Raw genomic sequence first — 12,767 nt, forward strand, 5'->3', positions numbered from 1 at the left:
CAAACAGATTTCAATGAAATTAAAAACTCTGCCACAAAACTGCAAAACAAAACACAATTACAGTCTACTTTGATTAGACTTTTTCAGGCTTTTTTGATATTGTATCAGCAACTTTTTAATTCTTCCTTTTATAAAAGGAATGAAACAAATGGTGGAAGAAACCATATTGCAGAAGGCATCTGACAGCATCCCTTAGGATATCCTTTAGAAGGCGGCTTGGGAGTAAGGGGTATTTGGCCCATTGCTTTTAGTCGTTGTAAACATTGGTGAAAGGCTGGTCCACACTTTCATATGGAAAAGAAGCAACCAAAAAAAAAAAACATTTAGGAAGAAGCAGCTTTTAATAAAATACCAAATGTTTTCTTTCTGCAGACTAATTATTTTGAAAGGTGAGCGAAAAACAAAACAAGACATGCAGAATACATTTGGATTGCTCACATAAATAAGGCTCCATATCCATCACGTCCATAACTATTGAATTAAGTATTCTTTTTAATATCAGGCTGAGAAATAGTGAAAGCTGCAGGCAACAAACAAGCTGCATGTGGCTGAGGCTGTAGGGCTTTTTTTGGTGATTATAGACTAGGTGACAGTTGCTACTGATGATTAGTTCTGAAATACGTCCCAGTCAAGACTTGTCATTAGGGATGGGTATCGTTTAGGTTTTATCCGATACCGGTGCCAAATCGGTACTTTTGAAACGGTGCCGGTGCTCAAACGGTGCTCAAACCGGTGCTTAAAGAATGGAGAACACAAAATTGGTCCAAAAACCTCTCATGTTCAGCTGTTTTTTGTAAAAAGATAACAATGTTAGCCTTTTCTGCAGCTATGGGGCATATATGGTATCACTCTTGGCTGGAAGCAGTGCTTAAACAATGGATAAAACACAAACTTTGTCCAAAAACCTCTCATGTTTAACTGTTTTCCACTTTTTCTTTGGTCATTTTAGCCTTTTTAGCCAGGGTGAAGGGAGTATCTGCCATCAAACAAGAGGACAGCCGCATGTAGCTATGATGATGTTTGCTAGTTCACCTTACATGCATTAATGTAATAACGTGGTTAGCCTACTCAACGTAAATTAGCCACTCACGCAGAGAAGAACGGCTGCTGCCACCATCATCCGTCATCATTTCTGCTACACTGGCAGGGCTAGGGGCCAGGACTCTCCTCTTCGTGTTTTTGGGGGATGTTGCATAACAGGCAACCCACCCGCAGTAGATGTGCTCGATGTGAGGTCTCGCAGCAAGCTATCAAATACGGCGCATTTCTGGGCTTTTAAAAAAAACGCTATGCGTCGCCAGGTGTTTCATCGGATTCGAGGTGTTACCTCCTTTGACAGCATCACAGTATCAGCTTAAAGCACTTGTTGCAGGCTGCTGAGTTTGCATCTTTTGCTATGAGGTACAGCCAGACTTTTGACCGCTTCGCCTTGGACATTTTTAATCTGTAGCTCTGCTCTAACAGAACGTACGTACCTGGCCCCGCCTACTATCCTCGGAAACGTAAAATGATTGGCTAGAATCTAAAGTGTATCACAGCTCAGGAAAAAAAAGCACCGAAATAAAGCACCGAAATGTGCGCTGCTTTTCGGTCTGGTTACTACCGTTTATGTCAGAACCGGTGCCATCATGGCACCGGACACCGGTACCCATCCCTACTTGTCATCATAACTAGGAATTGCAACTGAAAATAAAACAAGTACATAACCATCTTTATCTCACTGGGTTAATACAATTGCTCATATTGTACTGTGTATATACATATGTGTACATGAACACATTTACTAGGCCACCTACATGACGCTTTCAGGAGCTGCTTGGGCATGGAAACCCAAGTCATGAAAATCCTGGGGCACAGTTTTTGTGATTATCTTAATGCCCGAGGAGGATTCTCTGCATTTATTTAGTCAGCAGAGTGTTAGTAACTTAGAGTTGATAAAGAAAATAACACAGACTGACTTGTTGCAATGCTAGCAGGCTATTAGAGCACCATGTTCAAATTCAGTGAGCTCTTTGTAATACCCAGTTCTTTTCACAAATGTTTGTAACCGCATGATTAGGTGCTTGATTTTATACACCTGTAGCAAAGGGACTGAAAACATCTAAATTTAGAGACTGAGAGGAGTGACTTTTGTCAACATAGTGTATGTTAGTTAATGTTCTAATTATATATAAGCATGTGCCACTACATTACAATCCACGTGCAACTTAATTCTGAAAAATTTGGGACTCTGATCAAGAGTCTTTTTTTCTTCTGTTGCATTTTTTTTCACGATGCACCAAATCTTTCCAGTTAGTGAGAGGTCTGGACTGTAGGCAGGAAAGTTTAGCACCTGGACTCTTTATACACAAATGAGCTTTGGCCCAGAGAAGACAGCAACATTTCTGGATTATGTTCACATATAGTTTCTACTTTGCATGAGTGAGCTTTAATCTGTATTTGTAGATAACATGGCAACGTGTTTAGAATAGTGTTTCCCAACCTTTTGGAGCCACGGCACATATTTCACCTTAGAAAAATCACACGGCACACCGCCAAACAAAAATGTCACAAAAAGCATTTTGATCATTTTTCCCGGCGCACCAGGCATAGCAGAATTAGCTCAGTTTTTCCCCAGTATACCTTTTTTGCCTTCTACTGGGTCGCAAGTTTCTCCAGGACCCAGGTCAGACTGACTACTTTTTCTTTTCAAATATTTATCTATTGTTATTCTTCTTCTTCGTTTTCTTCTGTTTTACTTGCAGTTGGCAACCCATTTAATTAGAGCAGGTAGTCTAGTGGAAGAGAATGTAATTGTTCTGCTTGTTACTCACGCTGATCGCTTAGAGTATCTTTACTCTAAGTGAAAAAGGTTAAAATATCAATACTACAGTCTAAATATCAGGAGAGCAAATCAATATGCTTTCAGATGTGTGGCCTAAAGATCACAAGAATCTACATACTGATTTACTGATTTTCAGCCTTCAGCTTTGTCTCTTGCACACAGAGATTATTCCAGATTCTCTTATGCACTTTGTACTGTAGATGCGAACACAAACTGAAATTGTTCCACAATTATTTGCCTTTTTTTGCAGATTGGTAAACCTTTGCACATCTTTACTTCTAAGAAACACTGCTTCTATAAGATAGTCCTTTTACACCCAATAATGTTACTGATCTTCTGCAAAGCAGACAAAATATTCTTCATACTGTTTCTTCTTTTTCAGCCTTTTCTGTCTTTTCTTTTTGTTTGTTTGTGCAATCAAATTAAAAAATAATTTTTCATGAAAAGATTTTTCATAAAATAGCAAAATTTCTGTTTAAACATTTGATGTTTTCTGTGTTCTGTTGTTATAAATACAAGTTTCTAAGTTCTACCAATCACTACATTGTGTTTTGATTTACTTTTTACACAAACCCAATCTTTTTGGAATTGGGTTTATATACAAAACAGCTCTGCCTCAAAAATGGTACACATTTCTGTGAGTGTATCTGTGATGTCAGGCATCTTGGCAGTGGGTTTGGGTCTTTATGAATTGTGCTTGTTATGTCATATCCGACATATTAGTTTGGAATCTGTCTGTTGTTTGTAGCCTAGGTCAACAAGTGTCCTTGATATGCAATGACTTTGAAATGCTACATTTCAAAGTAACAGCCACATGAAATCCAAGGCCCAAAGTTTACCAGCAGAACTTTATATTCAGCAGAATATTATTCAATTATCTGACAGTGGTTCCAACGACTTCCCATCCTAAGTAGTAATACAGTGCTAGTTAGTCCCAGCAATATCAACCGTTAAGAAGTGAACCGATCTTAGAGACCTACATTAGTAGGTTCAGGGACTAGTGGTGGTATAAGTTGCAGGTATGTCAGCCAAGATACCATGATTTGGAAACCTGTGTGGGATCATTCTGTCTTTCTTTCCTCTCTTACAGATTTGTGTTGTTTTTTTTACACACTTTTTACTTTCTTGTTAAGTTTAGGCCCCTAAGACTGATTAGATTTAACTAGTGAAATATCCTGGGTAAGGTATGAGGTTTAAAAACTGCTTCGTTAGATCCATAAAACAATCTTATTTTGGGGTAAAATATACCTATTCTCAAGAGTAATCACAATCACTGACAAGTTAGGAATTGGAAGTACCTGGCCTGTCTCACTAAAGCCATAAAACGGTGTATCATGGCAGAGAAAATGGAAGGAAATGGGCCACACCAGTATTTTTTGACAAAATGGTATTACCTCAATGAGAATGGGCTGGTGGTTCTAATATTGTGGCTGATTCAAAAATATTGGCACTTCACTTCAAGGCATCGCTCCAGTGTTATAGCTTGTGAATCGATGTTATAGCTGAAACTACTTTGTAGTTTGTGAAAACCGTGATCATATCCTCCTAAGGCTATGTCTACTATATACACTCAACAAAAATATAAACACAACACTTTTGTTTTGCTCATTTTTCATGAGCTGAACTTAAAGGTCTGAAACATTTTCTACATACACAAAGGACCCATTACTATCAAATATTGTTCACAAATCTGTCTAAATCTGTTTTAGTGAGAACTTCTCGTTTGCCGAGATAATCATCCCACCTCACAGGTGTGGCATGTCAAGGTGCTGATTAGAAAGCATGAATATTGCACAGGTGTGCCTTAGACTGCCCACAATAAAAGGCCACTCTGAAATATGCAGTTTGATCACACAATACAATGCTACAGATGTCGCAGCTTTTGAGGGAGCGTGCAGTTGCCATGCTGACTGCAGGATTGTCTACCAGAGCTGTTGCCTGTGAAATGAATGTTAATTTCTCTGCCATAAGCTGTCTTCAAAGGCGTTTCAGAGAATTTGGCAGTACATCCAACCGGCCTCACAATTGCAGACCACATGTAACCACACCAGCCCAGGACCTCCACATCGAGCATGTTCACCTCCAGAATGGTCGACCAGGTGGAGACCAGCCACCCGGACAGCTGCAGCAACAATCGGTTTGCATAACCAAAGAATTTCTGCAAAAACTGTCAGAAACCGTCTCAGGGAAGCTCATCTGCATGCTCGTTGTCCTCATCGGGGTCTGGACCTGACTGCAGTTTGTCATTGTGACCAACTTGAGTGGGCAAATGCTCACATTTGATGCCGTCTGGGACGTTGGAGAGGTGTTCTGTTGACAGATGTTTTTACTGTTCAGGGCAGATGGCAGACAGCTTGTGTTGCATCGTGTGGGTGAGCGGTTTGCTGACGTCAACATTGTGGATTTACTGGCCCATGGTGGCAGTGGGGTTATGGACAGTGAACACGAGTGCATTTTATTGTTGATATTTTGAATGCACAGAGATACCATGTTGAGATCCTGATGACCATTGTTGTGCCATTTATCCATGGCCATAACCTCATTTTACAGCATGATAATGCACGGCCCCATATTGCAAGGTTCTGTACACAATTCCTTGGAAGCTGAAAACATCCCAGTTCTTGCATGGCCCGCATACTCACCAGACATGTCACCCATTGAGCATGTTTGGGATGCTCGGCTCGGTGTATATGACAGCGTGTTCCAGTTCCTGCCAATATTCAGCAACTTTGCACAAGTATTGAAGAGCAGTGGACCAACATTCCACAGCCCTCAATCAACAACCTGATCAACTCTATGCCCATTGCACACCATTTGCCTCACACAGTGCAACACATCTAATGGAGATGTGTTGCACTGTGTGAGGCAAATGGTGGCCACACCAGATACTGACTGGTTTTAGACATCTGTAGCATTGTGCTGTGTGATCAGACTGCATATTTCAGAGTGGCCTTTTATTGTGGAAAGTCTAAGCCACACCTGTGCAATAGACATGCTGTCTAATCAGCACCTTGACATGGTGGTGGGATGGATTATCTCGGCAAATGAGAGGTTCTCATTAACACAGATTTAACCAGATTTGTGAACAATATTTGATAGTAATGGGTCCTTTGTGTATGTAGAAAATGTTTCATATCTTTAAGTTCATCTCATGAAAAATGGGAGCAAAAACAAAAGTGTTGTGTTTATATTTTTGTTCAGTATATTATATACACTCAACAAAAATATAAACGCAACACCTTTGTTACTGCTCCCATTCCCCATGGGATGGACATAGAGACCTAAAATTCATTCCAGATACACAATATAACCATCCCTCCCAAACAGTGGTCACAAATCAGTCTAAATGTGTGGTAGTGGGCACATCTGCTATATTGAGATAATCCATCCCACCTCACAGGTGTGCCACATCAGGATGCTGATCTGACATCATGAGTAGTGCACAGGTGTACCTCAGACTGCCCACAACAAAAGGCCACCCTGGAATGTGCAGTTTTGTCTCACAGCAAAATGCCACAGATGCCACAAGCAATGAGGGACCGTGCATTTGGCATGCTGACAGCAGGAATGTCAACCAGATCTGTCGCCCGTGCATTGAATGTTCATTTCTCAACCATAAGCCGTCTCCACAAGTGTTTCAGAGAATATGGCAGCACATCCAACCGGCCTCACAACCGCAGACCTCGTGTAACCACACCAGCCCAGGACCTCCACATCCAGCAGGTTCACCTCCAAGATCGTCTGAGACCAGCCACCCAGACAGCTGCTGGAACAATTGTTTTGCACAACCAAAGAATTTCTGCACAAACTGTCAGAAACCGTCTCAGGGACGCTCAACTGCATGCCACAGGCCACAATTGACAATCTGATAGACTCCATGCGACGATGTGTTGCACTGCATGAGGCAAATGGTGGTTGTGGCGGAGGCGTGGCCCCGGGCGCAGCTGCCGGGGAGGAGTGGAGCAGAAGGCTCAACAGGGCGGCGCTGCGAGGCCGGTAAGAACAGCTGATGGTGTTTATGTACTGATGATGGTCTCCCTCCGCTGTGTTTATAGTGAGACGGGGAGGAGCGGCGAGGAGATCAGCTGGGCTCGTGAGCTGTCAGGCTGTGCGACTAAGTCAGCTGTCGAAACAAACAATTCAATAAATGTGGAAATTGGCAGTACATACCTGCGTGTGCGTGTATTTGTGCCTGGTGTATTCCACAAGTGGTGCCGAAACCCAGGAAAGTGCCGGTGGGGAAATGTCCGACCCACAGGCCGCGCCACCCGCCCAGCCCCTACAATACTTGGCGCAGATGCTGGCGGAGATGGCGGCGATGAGCCGGGATCAGGCGGCCGACCAGCGTGCCCACCTGGCCGCGCTGCGGGAGCAAACGGACCGACAGACACAAGTTCTGGAGCGGCTGGTCGGGGCCGCTGCCACGCCGAAGCCCTCGCCACTGTCGGTGACGGTGCCCCGGATGGGGGACGGGAATGACCCACAGATTTTTTTGGAGACCTTCCGTGCCACGGCGGAGGCTTGCCAATGGCCGCGGGAGGAGTGGGCCCCTCGGCTGCTCCCCCTGCTGTCTGGGGAGGCACAAACAGCGGCCCTGAGTCTGCCTTCGGCGTCAAGGAGCAGCTTCCCGGATGTGAGCCGGGCGGTGGTGGACAGGCTGGGGCTCACCGCCGAAGACCATCGCCGGTGGTTCCGGGCCTGTCGGCTGGCTACAACGGACCGACCATTCGCCTGGGCCCGACAGCTGCGCGACGCGGCGGTGCGCTGGCTGCAGCCGGGAACATCGGAGGGCGAGACGAAGCTGGTGGACAAGGTGGTGCTGGAGCAGTTCACGGAAGGATTGCCAGCGGAGACGGCGAGATGGGTCCGGTGCCACCGGCCCGCAAGCTTGGAGGTGGCGGTGACGCTGGTGGAGGACCACCTTGCCGCTGGAGGACCACCTTGCCGCTGGAGCAGGGGAGTCCGGGGACGCCGGACGGAGGCCGACCAAACAGGCCCCAGTGCCGGCCCCGAGGCGCCGTGTGCCGGCACCAGGGCAGGCAGAGCGGCTGCCGGCGCTGAGCCCCACTAACCCGTTCGCGGCGATGGTGCCGTCCAGGGGAACTGAGCCGAGTGGAGCCGCCCCCGAGCCACGGAGGGCAGCACAAACGCCGGGGCCGGAGTGTTGGAAGTGCGGGCAGCCGGGACACCTGAGGAGGGATTGTCCGCTTATGGAAGTGGGGCAGGTGTTCCGCGTTGCTGGCGCCCCAGCACCCTCCCCCGGTCCAGGAGGGACATACAGTATTCCGGTAAGGACTCGAGGGGGTATACGCCAAGCGTTGGTGGACACGGGCTGCACACAGACCCTCGTGCACCAAGGCTTGGTTCGCCCCGGGGCATTATTGGAGGCAGAATGGGTGGAGGTGAGGTGTGTTCATGGTGATGTGCACCGGTACCCCATAGTGCCGCTGCTGCTAAAATACAAGGGCCATACACATAGGGTAACGGCGGCGGTTAGCCCGCGCCTGTCGCACCCCCTGATTCTGGGTACCAATTGGCCGGGGTTTCATCAGCTACTGGGGTAGTACGCGGGAGTGCGATCACGACCGGAAGCGGGGTGTAGCGTGTGCGCGGCATTCAGCGGTGACGCGGGGTCGTCCGACACCGACTCCGGGGGGAAGGAGCCGGCGGGTCCCTCACGGGACGTCCCGCCGGCCCCGGAAGTGTCCCCCATGGGTGATTTCCCACTGGAGCAGTCTCGTGACGGCACCCTACGCTCAGCCTTTGACCAAGTGATGGCTATTGATGGTCATGTGGTGCGCCCTGAGTCCGCGCAGACCTACCCGCGTTTCGTCTTATTAAATGACCGATTATATCGAGTGAGTCGTGACACTCAGACTGAGGAAACACACACCCAGTTGTTGGTGCCGCAGGGCCGCCGGGAAACGCTTTTCCGGGCGGCCCACTATAACCCCATGGCAGGGCATATGGGCTACGAGAAAACTCTGGAGCGAATAACGGCCCGATTTTATTGGCCTGGCATCCGAGCGGATGTGCGCCGCTGGTGCGCGTCCTGCCCGGACTGCCAACTTGTTAACCAGCCGGCCATACCGAGAGCGCCTCTGCGCCCTCTCCCACTCATTGAGGTCCCGTTTGAGCGCATCTGCATGGACCTCATCGGGCCGTTTCACCGGAGTGCACGCGGTTACCGCTTTGTGTTAGTCCTGGTGGATTACGCAACGCGGTACCCGGAAGCAGTTCCGCTGCGCACCATCTCGGCTAAGAGTGTGGCGCAGGCACTGTTTCAGGTCATCTCCCGAGTCGGAATCCCGAAAGAGATACTGACTGACCAGGGCACGTCGTTTATGTCTCGTACACTGCGGGAACTGTACGAATTACTGGGCATTAAATCTATTCGGACCAGCGTCTACCACCCTCAGACTGACGGGCTGGTGGAGCGGCTGAATAAGACCTTAAAGTCCATGATTCGGAAGTTCATTAACGAGGATGAACGCAATTGGGATCACTGGCTAGACCCTCTGTTATTCGCGGTGCGGGAGGTGCCCCAGGCCTCCACGGGATTTTCTCCCTTTGAACTGCTGTTCGGCAGGAGGCCACGTGGGGTGCTCGACCTGATTAAAGAAAGCTGGGAGGACGGTCCGAGCCCCGCCAAAAATGAGATTCAGTACGTGTTGGACCTGAGAGCAAAACTCCACACTTTGGGGAGGTTGTCACGGGAGAATTTGCTCCAGGCTCAGCAGCGTCAGCAACACCTGTATAACAGAGGGGCTAGACTCAGGCAATTTTCACCGGGGGATAAAGTGCTTGTGTTACTCCCTTCTTCCAGCTCGAAGTTGCTCGCCAAGTGGCAAGGTCCCTTTGTGGTCACACGGCGTGTCGGGGACGTGGACTATGAGGTCGCTCGGTCGGACAGGGGAGGAGCCGCGCAGATTTATCACCTCAATCTCCTCAAACTGTGGCGAGAGGTCGAAACCGCTTCTCTGGTGAGCCTGGTGAAGGAGAGAGATGAGTTGGGGCCTGAGGTGCCAAATTCTATCATTCCCACCTCCCTCCCTTGTGATGACCATCTCACACAGGCCCAGAGAGCGGACGTTGTCGCGTTGCAACAGCGCTTTGCGGACGTGTTCTCCCCCCTGCCCGGCCGGACGTCCCTCATCGAGCACCATTTCGTGACGCAGCCCGGCGTGACGGTGCGTTCACGGCCCTACAGGCTCCCGGAGCATAAGCGAAAAATCGTGCAGAGGGAATTGGCGGAAATGCTGAGGATGGGAGTAATAGAAGAGTCCCACAGCGCCTGGTGTAGCCCCATCGTTCTGGTGGCGAAGAAGGATGGGTCTATACGGTTCTGTGTCGACTATCGCAGGGTGAACGAAGTGTCACGCTTTGATGCCTACCCCATGCCTCGGGTCGACGAGCTCCTGGACCGGTTAGGCACGGCCCGCTTTTTCACGACGCTGGACTTAACCAAGGGCTATTGGCAGATTCCCTTGTCTGCCGAGGCCAGGGAGAAAACGGCCTTCTCCACCGGGGAGGAGTGGAGCAGAAGGCTCAACAGGGCGGCGCTGCGAGGCCGGTAAGAACAGCTGATGGTGTTTATGTACTGATGATGGTCTCCCTCCGCTGTGTTTATAGTGAGACGGGGAGGAGCGGCGAGGAGATCAGCTGGGCTCGTGAGCTGTCAGGCTGTGCGACTGAGTCAGCTGTCGAAACAAACAATTCAATAAATGTGGAAATTGGCAGTACATACCTGCGTGTGCGTGTATTTGTGCCTGGTGTATTCCACAGTGGTCACACCAGATACTGACCGGTTCTGGGTCCCCAGACCCCCAATAGCGCAAAAAACTGCACATTCCAGGGTGGCCTTTTGTTGTGGGCAGTCTGAGGTACACCTGTGCACTACTCATGATGTCAGATCAGCATCCTGATGTGGCACACCTGTGAGGTGGGATGGATTATCTCAATATAGCAGATGTGCCCACTACCACACATTTGGACTGATTTGTGACCACTGTTTGGGAGGGATGGTTATATTGTGTATCTGGAATGAATTTTAGGTCTCTACGTCCATCCCATGGGGAATGGGAGCAGTAACAAAGGTGTTGCGTTTATATTTTTGTTGAGTGTATGATAAAGGAAATTAACAATTGTTTAAAATCCTACAAGAAATCAGCTGGGTTAGAAATGCCAAATGTCAAGAATTTTACTTCACAGTCTTCTCAATTAAATCGCAAGTGCTAAAAATGTATTTTTACTTGAAGCCTTAAAAATAGCCTAAAATAAAATATGACTCTTTTAGAGTCTGCTTGTTCAAAAATAAGAGCATTCTAAAAAAAAAAAATCCCAAATGCTTTACCATGTGCTTCCTTTTCTTTCCAGGATTACAAGATGTCCTGCCAGAGTTTCTGCGTGGGCGTTTTGTGGAGGCAGCCCTCAGCTACGTGGCATGCAACTCGGAGGGCGAGTTGCTCTGTCGCAACAATGACTGCTGGTGCCGGTGCTCTCCTCGCTTCCCAGAATGCAACTGTCCTTTTGCTGACATCAAGGTCATGGAGGAGAACCTGGAAAAGAGCAAAGAGGCGTGGAACAACTTCAACCAAGAGTTCATGGAATCAGGTATGGGTTCATGTTTCTAAGCAAGCTGTTGAGCTGCAGTTGAGCTATAAAGAGGTTGCGCTGAAGAATGCTTTGGTTTCGTTTCTGAACTGCTTTGGAAGAAAAATGCTTCACTTAACATCTGAATGCGTATAAAAGGTTTGTATGGCGATTCAAAAGCCTGCTGATAACTAATGCAAGATGTATTTTGGCGGTAAGTCTGCGGTGTGGTGTTTTGAGTTTGATTCTCAGATGCTATATGTCTTGTCACTGTTGTCGTTGTGATGAAACCTGTAACACTTATGGGAACAACTTTAACATCCATCGAAAAATATGTTCCACTTGACTTGGATCTTTGAGGTTCAGGTTTTTTTTTCTTCCAGCAGATATGTATGTAACACATTCAACACACATCTAGTGTGAGCCACTTACAGTCCAGAAGACAATTATCCTTCTATGCATTTAGTAAATCTAAAATAATATTTGAATATTTATAGACCACACCAGTCTGCTTTAGCACACAGTGTTGGAACCACAATCGTACACTGTCCAAAAAAACTAAAACATATTTTTTGTTCATATTTCAGCATAATTAGCATTACACTTGAGAATCAAAAAGACTCACAGTATGTCTATTTAATGCTTGCTTGGAGCTGCAATGAAATAGTTGGATAACCAGCAAGAGTGCAGTGCACTCAGCACTAGCAGCAATTTAATTTCAGAAAGAAGCTTGAAGAAATGTTGTTCAACAAATGAGTTGATACTGAATTGTTCTGCTCTTTAAACCTCTTAGATACAAAACAAATATTCAATGAATTACAAATCCTTAGAGTATTTGTGGTTTTTATGCAGATTCGTTTTCTTTAGTTTTGACATTACTTAGCAACATTTTCCACACAGCTATAATAACACTGAAAATCTTATTTGCTGGCCTTGCATTGAGGTAGGCTGTACAGAAAGGATGAGCTGTGGACAGCTGGACAGGGAGCGTGTTGCACAAGTTTGTTCGGTTCCAGTACCAGATGTAGATGCAGCAGGTGGGGTGGTGATGATTTATTCCTCCAAGCTGGAAGCAGTTTATGCTCAGTAACACTCTGGTTATACAGTGTGTACCTGTGAAGTGTTGCTATGATTATGTTCATAATTAGTCAGTTTGCAAGTTTCTGACAGACCAAAACAATAAGTTGGTACTCGGTTCACAGCTCAGTTAATGCAAACTTCATTAACAGCCTGATATACTCACTAAACACTTAAGTATGTACTTCTTGTTAGTAAGAGTTTGGATCCCCTGTATCTTCTGAATTGCCTTAATTCTTTGTTGTATAGATTCAACAAGGGGGATTTTGGTCAG

At 46.9% G+C, this 12,767-nt stretch overlaps 2 protein-coding genes across 5 annotated transcripts in view; both read left to right on the top strand.

The window, feature by feature from the left end:
* Positions 1–12,767, top strand: part of LOC308412688 (uncharacterized protein) — a 512,620-nt gene that overhangs the window by 235,319 nt on the left and 264,534 nt on the right. The gene's annotated exons all lie outside the window — the stretch shown is intronic.
* Positions 1–12,767, top strand: part of brinp2 (bone morphogenetic protein/retinoic acid inducible neural-specific 2) — a 285,511-nt gene that overhangs the window by 198,422 nt on the left and 74,322 nt on the right. For all 4 annotated transcript variants that reach the window (XM_080907211.1, XM_080907210.1, XM_080907212.1 and 1 more), the window contains one exon: positions 11,201–11,437. In XM_080907211.1, the coding sequence (XP_080763337.1) occupies positions 11,201–11,437 (237 nt within the window). The remainder of the gene's footprint in view (positions 1–11,200; positions 11,438–12,767) is intronic.

Source organism: Rhamphochromis sp. 'chilingali' (assembly GCF_963969265.1).
Source record: "Rhamphochromis sp. 'chilingali' genome assembly, chromosome: 16".
In the NCBI taxonomy this organism is placed as follows: Eukaryota; Metazoa; Chordata; class Actinopteri; order Cichliformes; family Cichlidae; genus Rhamphochromis; species Rhamphochromis sp. 'chilingali'.